The 14,213-nt window shown below is 41.8% G+C and overlaps 1 protein-coding gene and 1 non-coding gene across 2 annotated transcripts; both read left to right on the top strand.

Annotated features, from left to right (window-relative positions):
- The first annotated feature begins 5,283 nt into the window (after positions 1–5,283).
- TRNAS-AGA lies at positions 5,284–5,365 on the top strand. Its single transcript has one exon. It is a non-coding gene; the product is annotated as a tRNA-Ser (tRNA).
- A 203-nt stretch (positions 5,366–5,568) lies between these two features.
- Positions 5,569–13,944, top strand: LOC117006761 (protein C8orf37-like). The gene is made up of 6 exons (XM_033079332.1): positions 5,569–5,670; positions 7,500–7,599; positions 10,020–10,090; positions 10,602–10,667; positions 11,473–11,568; positions 13,509–13,944. The coding sequence occupies exons 1-6, from the start codon at positions 5,570–5,572 to the stop codon at positions 13,666–13,668; spliced, it is 594 nt and encodes a 197-aa protein (XP_032935223.1). The 5' UTR covers position 5,569; the 3' UTR covers positions 13,669–13,944.
- Positions 13,945–14,213: the final 269 nt, after the last annotated feature.

Here is a 14,213-nt window from a genome sequence, read left to right as displayed (position 1 = left end):
TTAACAGAACACCTGTGTTATGGAGTCAACCTGCTCATGTACATTAAATCCATGTATGCTGCCTCCAGAGGTGGATTGGCACAACTGCTATGTGACAGAACCAGCCAGAATGTAGAGACAGGATCATCTGTCTGCTTGATGGTACTGCCCTGTCTGCCCCTGAATGTGCTCCTGATGTGTCATGCGTGGGGGGATGCAGGGCTCAGGAAGAGAGAAGCCTGCATTGAAGGCTGTGCACTGCTCAGGGAGCCCTGTAGCTTCTTGGTTTGACACACAACATGCCCCAGTCTTTTGAAAAATCTCCTTTCTTATCTCCATTATTTTAAATTATGCCTGTTATCCACATCTACTGCAAATGTTGAAGTTTCTCTCTTCTTTTTGCTCACACCATTATCATTATCATTTTAATTCTGCATTTTTTTTTTAATTGGAAACGGTTTGTTATTTTTACAGAACGTCAAGAGGATCTGAACATGAAACAAGTCTTTGCAATTCAGCCTAGAGTATCATTTAAAACATGAAAATAAATTGTGTGATAGAGAAACTGAGGAACAAATGCTTTCTGGTATTTGCTTTCTCTTTTAGGCATTAGAGTTTTTTAGAGTACAAGGAAAAATTCATTTCGTCTTCCAGCTAGAGTTTTCTAGCAGCATCTTCTGGTTTTAAACAACTGATGATCTACTCTTCCAGTAGAGGTCATGAAAATTAATTTTAGACTGGCCAAACAACCCCTTAAAGTTCAGTTTATCTTCTGCCAGATTTCTGAAAAACAGTAATGTCATTCTGCAATGCCCTCTGCTGGGAGACACAGCCTGGAGCTGAAAGGAGAGTTACCAGTTCCTGTCCTCCAGCAAGGAACAGATATTTGCAATGAGATGGACTGGATTTTCACCTTCTGTATGAAATCCTGACCTTGCTAAAATCAGTGAGGTCCTAGCTTTTAATTTTCACTTTGCCCTTAAACATTCCTTCCTTTGAAAACTGCACTGGAAAAAAACCTGTTTATTTCAAGTCCAAATGAAAACCTCATTACTCACTTACAGATATTAAGACCTCTTTTAGCATTTGAGCTTCTAGAGGGAGTTTTCATGAAGAAGCTTTCATCTGAAAAAGTCTTTGTTCTTCTTGCCATTCTTTTAAGTCTTTTAACTGTAAAAGCCTGCACAAAATCACACATTCATATTATACAGGTGTGATTCTGCCTAACATATCTTTTCACTGACCAGGATTCTTGTACTGAGAAAAGGAAGCTATGCAGTGAAACAAAGGAGTATATCTGGAAACTGATGAGTGACACCAGCCCTGTCAGCTGCCACATCTGTTTCCCTCTGAGATGCAGTATCCTGGGGCCTCAAAAAGAAAAATATTAATCAGCCCCACTGAGCAGCTAGATATTAGTGTGGTGTTCACACAAACAGCACCTTCACCCCCACATGCACACTCACACCATGCCCCTGTGGCTCACAGGATAGCTTTTCCTAACTCACAACTCTTCTGGAGAATGATCCCTGCAGAATACTTTCCAGCCTTAGCAAGGGTGGTGGAACACTATCTCTGCTTTGGTTTCAGCTCCCTCAGCTAGGTTGGTTTTACATGGTGTTTGTCTCTTACCACAGCTGTGCAATGGGCAGCAAGCAGGAAGGATTTTTCCAGAGTAATCCTCAGTCCTCTGTGCTTGATGCTTTCTCCTTCCTCTTAACGTTCTCACAGCCTAGTCCTTCCTGGCAGGCCAATTATCCTATATTTACTTCTAATTATTATTTCTATCCATTAAATGGAAACATTTTTACCTTGTGATACGTTCTTTGCACTGACCTGCTTTATACCCATGTGCCTCCCTCTGCTCCACTTTACAGGGACTGACACCCTTGGTGCCAGAGAATGCAGGTGCAGTAAAGCTGCACAGTGCCCAGCAACACCACTTTTATTCAAAGTTACACATAATTATCATTGATTTGGAAGTGTGACTGCCTTGTTACACAGCCTTAAAAGCTGACAGGTTTTTTTCCAGAAACAACTTTCCAATGTTTGTTATGCCCTCATAGAGATCAAAATGTCATGGTACTAAGAAGCTTTGAGGATTATGCCATGTTCATTAAAAGGCCCCTAAACAAAGTATTTTTTTGTTTTGTATACTGTCCTGAAAAATCTTCTGCTTCTCTTGGTAAGCACTACATCACACCCATTAGAAAACGAGCATGTATGTTTACAAACATCCAAAAGTAAGTTTACACCTCACAGCAAGGGCTAAGGTTGTCATCCTGCACACTTACCTGTTCTTCTCAGGAGCAGTTTTCTTTACAAGAGAACTGTGCAGCCCAGGCAACAGGTGGTGGCTGCTCACATACTGTAGCTTTGAAATTATTAATTGAGAGGAAGGTTGGAAGTAACTGGAAGGTGTTCCAGTCCTCACGCCCCTCATGGGTAAGGCAGCTGTGCCAGCAAACTGAACTGAAAATCCACCCTCTGAGCTGGCATCTTTGATGGAAGGATTTACAGTGAAGTCCAAGACTGGGATAGCCTCCAGCATAAACTGTCCTTTGATCCAAGGCTGTCTCTTAACATCACAAACCAGTGTTATATGAGGAATCTTGTACACACTGTTAGTTTTGCTGCCAAGACATCTTTCAAGAAGTTGTCTCCCAATCTGGTATCTTTAGTAGAAAAATTTCCTTCACAGGAATGCTAGTGGTTAAAATTATGGCCAAAAATCTAGATTTAGCCCTGAATTTTCTCATGTTGATGCACTGTACTACTAATAAGAAATTAAGAGAGTCACTCAAAATTATGTTACCCTGGATTGTGACAAGGAACAGGATTAGAGTAATACCCTGTAACTGGGAGCAAGGAGCTGTACAGTTCTACATACTTTGGAGGCAGCAGAACACCTCGGGGAGAGGCAGTCACTGCATTACCTTCATCCCAACTTCTGGGACAAGAGACTGCAAGGTAGAAAGGCTTGCAACATCTTATCACCACATCAAAAAGAAGAGTGCCTCCCTGCAATCATTTCCCTCTTATATGGCAATGGGTAGCACTCAGAAATGACTCTGGCTCTGCTGACCTCTTATTATTACCTGAGCTCTGGAGAATTCATTGTTTAGAGAAAAGGTCTGAGAAGAGTTCTGGTCAACCTCAAGTCAGGCTCACTTTGGTTCCCAGAGAAAAGAGAAGAGAGAGAAATTAACACACTGCCCTAGAAAGTTGGTTTTTTTGTCTTCATCACTGCTGTGCCAAAATCCAGTTTTATCAGCACCACTGAGAAAGCTTTCAGAAGCTTGAGGATAAGAGAACATTATGGCTTCCACCCAGGACAGCCTTCCAGCTTTCTGTCCTCTCTTCCTCCTCTCTTCCTAAGGATATATTGAGATATTAAAAAAAAAAAAAAAAAGCCATCATCATCAAGGTGGTCATTCTGTACTTTTCTAGCCGTCAGCAATCAGTGACCTTTCCATTTGCACCCAAGCAGTCAGTAGCAGACATGATTTGAACAAGCCACTTCACTGATTTCCTAAGAGAGGACAAAATTCAGGGCGTGACCTCAACTCCTTTCTCCTGGCCACAGCTTAGCTGAAGGCCCAGTATGTCAGGTTCACCTCAGTGTGATTCCAGGGACTAGTCTGGAATCAATTTGACCCAGTTAGTCTCTTTGATTGCATCAGGCCTTTCAGAAGTTTTGAACAACAAGGATCTAAACAGCAGGCAGCAATCTGCACAAAGCCAATCTTTTCAGTTCAACAATTTTTAAAGGTCTGTGCCTTTTTTCTTTTCTTTTCTTTTTTGTTTTCTTTTGGTTTCAAATGCTTTCCAACTGAGCAAATGCTGCAAGGAGTTCATGGGAGAAAGCCTCGAGGCACCCCTGACTTTGGCACCGTTATCCCATAGACACCCCATACATTTTTGGCACCTTGCAACAGACACACTGACAGCCACAGGATTGATGGAAAGGGAAAGAAGCTGTTTTGCAGTCAAAAGAGAATGTACTCAAATTTCTAAGGCCATTTGAAAGAATGCCAGAATGATACTGGATTTCGGCATTCTTAAGCTCCTTCAAGATGATGCAGCAAGTGGTCTTTTCCACATGTGATGATGTATTTCAGGACAAGAGTTTCTTCAAGATTTTCCAAGCCTGTGGGCTCCTGATCCTTTTTCAAATTACAGAGATGATAGCATACTGGAGAGAACTGTGATTAGTTTATACTCTCCACAGCTGCAAGAGATGAATGTAAAAATTCCACCCCAAAATCCACTTCTTCTGGATTGAATTTACCTACATGACACAGAGTCCTGGCCAAGGGACCACTTAAAAGAGCTGGAGCAGCATCAACACTATTTAGTTTCTTCCATCACATCAGCCCAGCAAAGACTCACAACTCTGACCCAACACATCTCCCCCAGCAGCACTGCCATGGATCGGGTGGGGGCATTAACAGCGACCTGAGGTATGTGGGGAGGAAAATGGAACAATGAAATAAAAGCTTAAGTACGAGGGAATTCAAACAGGGCTTGCAACTCATTAATCGAAATACCCAGAGAATTGTAAAGTACCTTGTTACCGAGAGCTTTGCTTGGAGCTCTTAAGGACAGCAGACCCCACTTCATCACAGGCTGACAAATTTTGAGCCATCGAGGCAACGGGAGGGTACAAGCCTGTGATTTCTGTCTCAGCTGACCTAAGGAGATGGCAATGCTCTGTTTCGCTTAACAGGACCGCTCTCTCTATACTGCTTCATTGTATTTCTTAAAAAATATCATGATATACAGCATCCCCTGACGCTGTGGGCGATGCTCTCACCTCGGGATGTCTCACCTCCCGTGCGTCTCTGACGAGAGCGGCGGTGGAGCTGGCACGGGAAGACCGTGACTGACACCTCTGTTTGCCTGGATTTATTAACAGGGCCATTGCGAGAGCCGCCTGTATGGGACTTTGCCCAAAATTGCCTGCCCCAGCTATGGGGGCTGCCAGCTGGGGAGTGCTCCTGGTTTTAAAGGGACTGGGGCGGCTCTCTCCGCAACCTACGCCAAAAAAACAAAAAATAAAGATTAAAAAAAAAAAAAAAAACACCCACAGGCTTCTCCCACGGGACTTTGCAAAGCCTAGACGTTTTGTTTTGCTCTAAACAGACCAATATCCAGCCCAGTGAACTGCAGTGAACAGACATTAAATCTAACCTCTATTTCAAATCTTTCACTGCGCCCCGTGAGGAGCATGGAGCCAAGTTCCAAACCATGCTCCTTCTCGGTACAGATCATGAACGGGTGGAAAGGCCTAATGCAGCATGCGTAGTCGTGGCCGAGTGGTTAAGGCGATGGACTAGAAATCCATTGGGGTCTCCCCGCGCAGGTTCGAATCCTGCCGACTACGACCGCAGTCCCGCGGCTTTCTTTTCCCTTTTTTTTTCCTTCCCCTGCCCGTTGTTCAGCGCCGAATCCCAGGAGCGGCGCGGCGGAGGCGCGGGCCGAGCCCCGCGGGAGCCCAGAGCCGCGCCAGCCCCTGCCCCGGGCCCGGCCGGGCGGGCAGACCCTGCCCCTGCCGCCGCCGCCGCCTTGGCAACCGCGGGGCGGCAAGATGGCGGACGAGCTGGACACGCTGCTGGACGAGGTGGAGCGGCGGCTGTGCCGGCGGCGCGGCGGCGGCGAGGAGGAGCCCGCGGCGGCCAAGGAGGGCAGGTTAGCGGTCCCGCCGCGGTCCCGCCACCCTCCCCGCCCTCCCTGCCGAGCGAGGGCCGCCTGGGGGGCGCGCAGCCCGTCCCCGCCTGCCCCGTGCGGCCAGACCGATCCGGAACCCAAAACACGGGGCTCAGGAGCCGGAACCGGGCTGGGTCGGCCAGTGTCACCTGCAGCCCGTGTTTTTTAAAGACCCAAATCGTGTGCCAGCGAGTTTAGTTAGTTCAGACAGTCTTTGTCTCCTGTGTGTATCGCAACCAGGGATTAAATATGGCGTTAAAAGCTGCACTAATTTCCCTCCGAGTTAGGGTTGGGGATTACTTGGCTCTGTAACTCACCTCATGAAAGCTCTCTGTATATAACTGGCCTCAAATATCTATAACTCTCGCGAGAGCAGGGAGAACTTTAGCAATAGCATTGTCAATGATTTTATTCTCTTGATACTTGAGTCATTTCACTGAAATCACAGAATATTCTGCTTTGGAAGGGACCCACGAGGATCATCGAAGTCCAGCTCCTTGCCCTGCCCAGGACACCCCCAGAGTCACACCGTGTTCCTGAGAGCATTGTCCAAACGCTTCTCGAGCGCTGTCAGGCTGGTGCTGTGACCACTGCCCTGGGGAGCTACTCCAGGGCCCAGCCACCCTCTGGGTGAAAAACCTTTTCCTGATAACCAGCCTAAACCCCTCCTGACACAGCTTCATGCTCTTCCCTCGGGTCTGTTTTTTCTGTTCATAATTTTTCAGTTCATACTTTATTAACCATATCTGGTACAGTAAGCACTTAAGTTACATGCTACACTTTGAGTTGTCTGCCTCAAATTCCACAGTTTTCAAAATGGTGATTTTGCAAGTTTGGTCCTGACAGGGTCATTGCTGACAGTACTGCCAAGCATTCAGTGTCCAACACCCCAACCTGCCCTCAGGCTTCCATCCCAGACATCAGGTTTCCATCCTGCCCTTGGTTTTCCATCCTGACCATCAGGTTTACATCCCAGCCCTCACAGGCATCTCAGACTCCCTTTAGAAGGGCTGTGGACCAAAGAGGCTTGGCCAGATGTCTCCACAGGTGGGCTGCTGAGCAATTACCCAACACATATTTCAGAGTCTCAGGACAGGATCTTGAAGAATCCAATGACTAATGCAAGATGAGCAAGACTACTACCCTTGACCACATTGCTGGACTTCCACATTGTTTGCATAATGATTAGATGAGCACTTAATTCTAATTGATCTAATTACATTCTTGAAAAAAAAGAAGCTACACAGTTTTCTTCTTTCTCAGGAGTAGATTTGTTCTGGATTGGTTAACGCAGCAGTACTACAGGCCTCTCTTTCTTTGACAAAGAGCTAACAAACAGCAGACTTGAGTGTTACTTGAGCAAAAGCAAAGTGCAGATGATCTTTCTGAATGCATCCAGTTAGGCAGGAATTCTCTTGAGGATCCCTGCAGTTGTGTAGCTTGAGTAGAGACTTCGTCTGACCTTATCGTACTCCTGCTGCTGAAGCTAAATGTGAAAAATCAGGGTTGTCCAGTTAATTGCCCAGTAAGTGTAGCAGGGTTTATACTGTCATAGTTTTATTCACTGTTGGGAGTGGCTGGAAGTAAAAAAAGCAAGCAAAAATAAGACCTATGATGGGACAACTCAACAGTGACTGAAAGGTGTTATCCTGTAGTTTATATCTGTTCAGTCATGATTTGGATGGCCTGCCTGAGATACTATAAAAATATTAGGGGAAAGAGGCTATAACTGTTTATATTTTTTAACTCAGAGCTCTTAGAATTGCTGTAGTCTTGCTACAAAAATGAAGGCTGATTTGTTTATTTTTCAGCTCAGCTAAGGTGTTAATGAGGGCTGGCAGCAGTGAAGAAGATCTAGACGACATTATTGATGAAATCTGTAATGACAGCAGCTTTACCACAACACCTCCGGTGAGTAGGGGTTTGGAAGTTCAGAACAAGTCAGGTTCAAATGGAAGTAAAAGCATCATAAGCTAAAAAAATTCAAAACATTAATGAAAACAAGCTGTAGAATAAACTGGGAAAATAAAGCAGAAAGGAAAATGCAGTAATCCTGTGATGAGGAACAGGAAAGGTATAAAGAGATGTTGTTACCTAGGCAATAACAGGCAATTAAAGGAAATGCTAGTTTAAAATAGAGGATAGCATTAATGCTCAGAATTGCAGAATGGTTGCAGTTGGAGGAGGGACCTCTGGAGATCATCTGGTCCAACCACCTGCTTAAGCAATACTGCCTAGAGCCAGTTGCCCAGGCCTGTGACCAAATGGCTTTCAGTTATCTCTGAGGATGTAGACTGCTGCCTCTCTAAGTAGCCTGTTCCAGTGTTTGACCACCTTCACAAGTTGTAAAGATTTTTTGTACATTTGAGTGGAAATTATTGTACTTCAGTTTGCACCCATTGCCTCTCCTGTCAGTGATCCCCACTGAGAAGAGTCTGGCTACATCTTCTTTATTTTTCCCTGACCTACCTTAATAAGGTTCTCCTGACCATTGTTTTCTCCAGGCTAAACAATTCCAACTCTCTTAGCTTATACCTGGATGTCAGATGGTCAAAATCCTCAATGATTTAGAGGACCTTCATGGTCCTTTCCTGGGCCCACTCTGTTATATCCATGCCTATTTTGTACTGGACATAGTGCCCCAGACATGTCTGTGAGGTTGTATCTGGAGTAATGTGACCCATTCTGGTCTCACAAAAGTGAGATGGTGCTACTGGAGAACCTCCAGCAAAGGCCCATGGAGATGGATAAGAGGCTGAAATGCCTGTCATATGAGAAGCAGCTGAGGGAGCTGGGACTGTTCAGTCTGGAGAAGAGAAGGCTCCAGGGGGATCTGATCAGTGTGTGTAAATAGCTGTGGGTGTAGTAAAGAAGGGGCCAGACTCTCCTCCACAGAGTGACAGTGACTGGACAAGAGGCAATGGGTGTACACTGAAACACACAAAATACCATCTGTACACAAGAAAACACTTTTCTTACTGTGAGAGTGGTCAAACACAGGAACAATCTTCACAGAGAGGTTGTGGAGTCTTAGTCTGTGAAGGTTTTCAAAATGCAGCTGGACACAGTCCTTGGCAAGCTGCTGAAGCTGACCCTGTTTTGACAGGGGAAGGTCCGAGCTGAAATGATTCTTTGATTCTGTCTCATCAGTGCTGAGTAGAAAGGAGGGATCACCTCCCTGGACATGCTGGGAACATCCCTCCTGATGTATCCCAAGATACTGTTGGCCCTCTGTGCTGCAAGGGCACATTGCTGGCTCATAGTCAACTTGTTAGCGACTGAATTTCCCACAGCCTTCTCTGCAAAGCTGCCTTCTGGCTGGTCAGCCCACATGGTGATCTGTGCATAAGGATTAGACCTCCCCTAGGGCAAGAGTTTGCATTTCACCTTAGCTGAACTTGAAGAGATTCTTCTCACCCCATTTCTGGAAGTCATTTGAGGTCCCTCTTAATGGCAGCTCAGTCATCTGATATACCAACCACTGCTCCCCATTTTGTATCGTCTGCAAATGTCTTCTCCTCTCACAGCAGGAGATGGAGCTGAAGCCACAAATTTGCATTCTCAAGACAGTTACAATGATAGAAAGCATTGAAAATAGATATTCATTTGGCTATCAGCAGTAGAAAATGGTGTTACTTATACTTCATAATCTCCTGCAGATTTCCCTTATTTTCACAAATGACATTATTTTTGGGTTTTTTGTCTTTGATTTTTTACAGAGTGGCTAAATCTGCACCAATAAAAAATACTTCTATACATCTAAGAGAGAGAGAATTATGCCAGTAAATTAATATAATTTTATCATTTAATGTCATAAATTATATCATTTTATATCATAGATCATTTTATATCCCTAGAACTTCCCATTTAGTATCTAGAGTTCTCATATTCTAGAATTCAAACAAACTCTTCTGTGTGCAGTAAATAAGAAACCTTTCAAACTCTATATTTTTGAATAATCTCAGTTCTTGATGGATTTTAATAAAACAAAAGCTAAAAAACATTAAGGGAGAGGGTTCCAAATTATAACTGGTTTTAAAAGCAAAGTTATTAAAAGGAGGGCATGAAATAGTAATTCTTGATTGTAAAGTCTTACGTGATCATGTGGTGTGGAATTCCTTCAGCCACAGCTGGAAATTCAGTGTGGGAAGAGAAGCCTTGTTCCTCACTTATCTGTGTAACAAACTTACCTCACAAACTTGAACAAGAAAATTCCCAAAGCCTTAGTCCCCTTCTGTGACTGAGATTTTCTGGCTCCTGCTTATTAGGTAAAACAGAATATTGTAACTTTGCTGTAATGCTGCATTTATTCTTTGGTTACTTTTAAACAGAAATTGAAGTCTAATTCTACAAGTCTCACACCTGGAAGAAATAGTGTTGTTGTACAGGCACTTGGGAAAAGGTAGGTGAAAAATGTTCAGGCTTGTTGAACATTGCTTCATTATGACTTCTTATCAGTCTAATAATACTGCTGCTTCTTTTTAATCTGTGTTGACATTTCTTAAGAATGACATTGAGAAGAGAGACAGTCTTTTTAAGGAAAAACAATGATAAACAGGTAATTTCAAAGAACTGTTAATGTATTTTCATGTGGTCAAAATAAATTATTATAAATGTATTAAATATTTAAGCTCTTGAACAGCATCTTCCTTTGCCTTGTGGACATACACATTTATAAAATGCTGCAATATGTAGACTCTTGTATATTTGGCATAGAGAGTGATTTTCGTAGAGTTTTTCTTTGATCACTTCGATAATGAAAATTTTGAAATTCTGTAGTTTGCAAACATTTGGATGCTTTGCCTATATTTTTTTTTAATATAAATACTATGCTGTTAAACTAGGAGAAATGTTGTACTGCTTTCTCCAACCTGTTTTTCTATAATTTAATATTTTTTTATGAATCCGTATAGATGCTGTCCAGTGTACCTGGGTGGAAGCCTTTCACCATCTGGGATAGGAACAAATATTTCGAAAAGGTAGAAAACCTGAAAAAATATGTGCTACTTGGTTTATCATTATTTTTATTCACAGCTGTGTTTCTGTGGTGGTACAAAATTCTGCATTTGAACTGGGCAGGACAGTCTTCTAAAGAAGTGGCTGCTTGTAACTGCAATTGAAATCAGCTGGTCCCTTCCAGTCCTCTGTTGTTGACCTCTTGACCTTCTGTTAGTTTGAGGTGTTGAAAGATGCTTGCAAATGAGATGTAAAACCAAAAATCATTAACAAGTAGTTAAGGAAATTGCTGCTGCATTGTTATTTTTCCTGCCTCTCTTCATCTTTCTGTATAATGCTAGGTATGTGACTTAAATCAGTGGACTGGTTGAAATCATCCCAGAACCTGAACTGAAAATGGTTAGAGTGCTTTGCACTTGCAGCTGAATTTAGAAGAGGTATTTTGATGATTTATCCACCACATCCTATAGAACATTACTGCATTTCCATGTGGCAATTTTTGTAGTAAGTAATTGTGTACTCAACACATATTTGGGTGTTGCCCAGGTGCTGTTCCAGTGAGGTAGACTACAGAGAATATATCAAGTGAATATCAGTTTATTTTATATGTTCAGTGAGGAAAGGAACCTGTAAAAATAATACATTAACATATCATTAAATCACATACCATAATTCTGAACATGCCAGAGATATAAAAGCATTAAGATTAGCTGACATTGCTTCTAGTATTTCTGAGTGAGTGCTGTACTTTGGCCCATTTGTGATGGATGTATATTTATAAGTCTGATTCAATTGTTCTGATTCTCTGATTGTTTGTTCTTTGTCCAGAACGTGTGATCAGCTACGTTGTACTGCTTGTGACTTCCGTGTGTCACTTTTCAATGACTACATCTGGGATCAATCCTGTGATTATCTTTTTTTCAGGTGGGTCTGGGGTGGGTATTAGTGTTGTGCTACTGTGCTTTGGGACTCATTAAGAACAGGAAAGATGAAAAGGCCTTAGCACTGCTGTGTCATCTGAAAAGAAGCATGCATGCTACCTCTTTGGGATCAGGTGGGACAGTCTGTGGCAAGAGGGAAGCAATCTCCCAAATCTGTTTTCATCCTTTTCTATCTCTTCTCCCATGTCCCTCCCTCTGCTTTTAAAAAGAATTCAAGTTTCATGGATCAAAAGGCCAGCTTATTGCTGAAATAAGCAGGTAACCCATGTGATGGGATGGACTCTGCCAACCACTGCAGGGTATTTACAATGTCAACAATATGAATGCAGACTGTTCAACATGTGCTTTGCAGCTCACCTTCAGTCATAGGGACTGTGATGGTTTCAAGTCAGATATTTTTTATTCCACTATCAGGTGTGCTGTCATGTTCAGTGAAAACTGAAAATCAAATAGCTTTATTTCTTAACAGATTTCTTGAAGCAAGGTTTGGTTAAATGGAGAGGTGGCCTTTTTGTTTTCTGCTTATATTGTGATGTCTTTAATTCCTTAAATAGTTTTTGAAGACTTAAAAGTAAGGAGTTCTTATTTCCAGTTTCTCTAAAGCTAATGCCAAGACTTAATGAAAGGTGTAGTGGGCACATTCCTAATAGCATCAAATCTGGATTCCTCTTATTTTAGTACAGTCTCTGTGTGTGCCTGTTAATTGATGGAAGAGGTGAATATGTTCAGAGTATGTGCTTGGACAGTGATGTGATGTCAGAGAAGACATTAATGGAGACATCAGCTCCTTTTCCATTATTTTTCATGTGTTACGTCTTTGGTTATTCCTGTATTGTTCTTCCAGTCTCAAAATTTGTATTTCTTATTGAATACCGTTCTTTTTCCCATTATTTAAAGCAGCTTTGAAAATACCATGCTACAAAATTCTCCTAAGATTAGTTTGGTAGTGGAAAAGGTTTAAACAAAAGTGGGATTCTTTTACTTACCCAAAGTCAAAATTATTTTGCTTCTCAGATCTTGAAATTAATAAATGAAACAAAAGAAAAAAAATATATGAGCGGAATTAGTATCATATACTTGTAACATTGATTAAAATCTGTAATCTTTAGCAAGATATTTAGCTGTTTATTTTACAAACCTGAATTTTAGAAAGCAAACTTAAAGCATTTTCCTTCCATCAATAGATGTGTGATCTCTTTTTCTAAAAATTCTTCCCTTTATACTTGTCTTGCATTTTCTTTATTTAATTTGGCTTGTTAATGTTTTTGAGCAATTCAGTGGCCAGTGGCCAGGAGGAGGTAATAAGAGCAGAGATAGCCAAAATGCTGAATTTTCACTTGTTTTTTTTGAAACAACTTGGTTTTGTCATAGCATGCTGATTTTTCATTTGTTATGGTTAATGGCTGCGCGGGAATGATTTCTGGTTTTATATAAGCCTACCCTCTTACGGCCATTTCATTTCAGTCACTTTAACAATCACCTTGAGTAGCAGTTCCTGATGAAAAGTTTCATGATGAAAGTTAACTCTGTAATTGTATCCATTATGCATAGCAATTTTTACAGTAAATTTGATATGATAAATTCATTTTTGGGTAATTTTTTAACACAAGAATTAGCTCTGCTTGATTTTCTTCCCAATTCTTTCTCTGGAGGATAACTGGAAGTATCTAAACCCAACAGATAAAATTATTTACAAAAACATCAGTCTGTAGTTGAGAACACAGAAACTACACACTGAGACTGCTCTCAGGAAAGGATTGTGTTCAAAACAGAATTCAAATATATCCCCAAATTCATCCATGACAGTGATATTCAGAATTGTCCTTAAGATGTCTTCTGATTTGAAATGGCCTCATTCATATTTTTTCTTCAAAAAAGAACAAAACAACCCTGCATCCTAAGATGAATTCACTTCTTTGGCAGGAATAACATGCCTGAGCTCAGTAAACTAAGAGCAAAGATGATAAAGAAGAAGGGAGCACGTGCATATGCTTGTCAGTGCAGCTGGAGATCCATTGATGAATTAACTGACCTCCAGACAGAGCCACAGCTTCGGTGGGTTTGTGGTAAACATGGACAATGAAGTCTCCTTGTGTGGGATACCTACTTGTGTGGAAATGGCTCTTAAAATCAATTTGTTTCCTACCCTGTTTTCTGAGAACAGATGGAAAATTAAATGCTTCGATCTAGAAACAGATTATAATACCCAGATTTCACCCTGAAAACTTTTTTTTTTTTTTTAATTTAGCTGTCTTGCAAAGCAGTGTGGGGAGTTGAATTATTAGGAGAAATAACCAACTTGGAGGCTTTCTGGAAGCTAAATGAGGTTAAAGTTCATACTCAGTAGTGTTAAACAAAAGAACAGAAAATAACAGACTTGAGCATGGGCAAAGCACCTTGAGACTGTTCCTCACATCTAGCAGAGAGCCTTATTTCCCATGTCTGCAGAATCTTGGACTCAAAATGGTGGTTTGGGAGACAGCCATGACACACAAGCTTATGAATTTCTGCACTGACCTGAATCCTACTCTTCTGGTTTGCTCATAGTTGTTAATAAGCAAGTGGTTGTTTATCTCCTAAAAATTACTGTGAGATCAGCTCTCATCTTAAAGAGTTCAGCACATCCCA

Source organism: Catharus ustulatus, chromosome 1 (genome assembly GCF_009819885.2).
Source record: "Catharus ustulatus isolate bCatUst1 chromosome 1, bCatUst1.pri.v2, whole genome shotgun sequence".
Taxonomy (NCBI): Eukaryota; Metazoa; Chordata; class Aves; order Passeriformes; family Turdidae; genus Catharus; species Catharus ustulatus.
The sequence above is the reverse complement of the archived record's forward strand: the minus strand, read 5'-3'. Positions and strand labels throughout refer to the sequence as shown.

Excerpts from the sequence above, each read along its gene's own strand:
- LOC117006761 (XM_033079332.1), top strand. The coding sequence starts at position 5,570 with ATGGCGGACGAGCTGGACACGCTGCTGGACGAGGTGGAGCGGCGGCTG. Across the intron at positions 7,600-10,019 it reads GCTTTACCACAACACCTCCG|AAATTGAAGTCTAATTCTAC; the intron begins GTGAGTAGGGGT and ends ACTTTTAAACAG. Across the intron at positions 10,091-10,601 it reads GTACAGGCACTTGGGAAAAG|ATGCTGTCCAGTGTACCTGG; the intron begins GTAGGTGAAAAA and ends GAATCCGTATAG.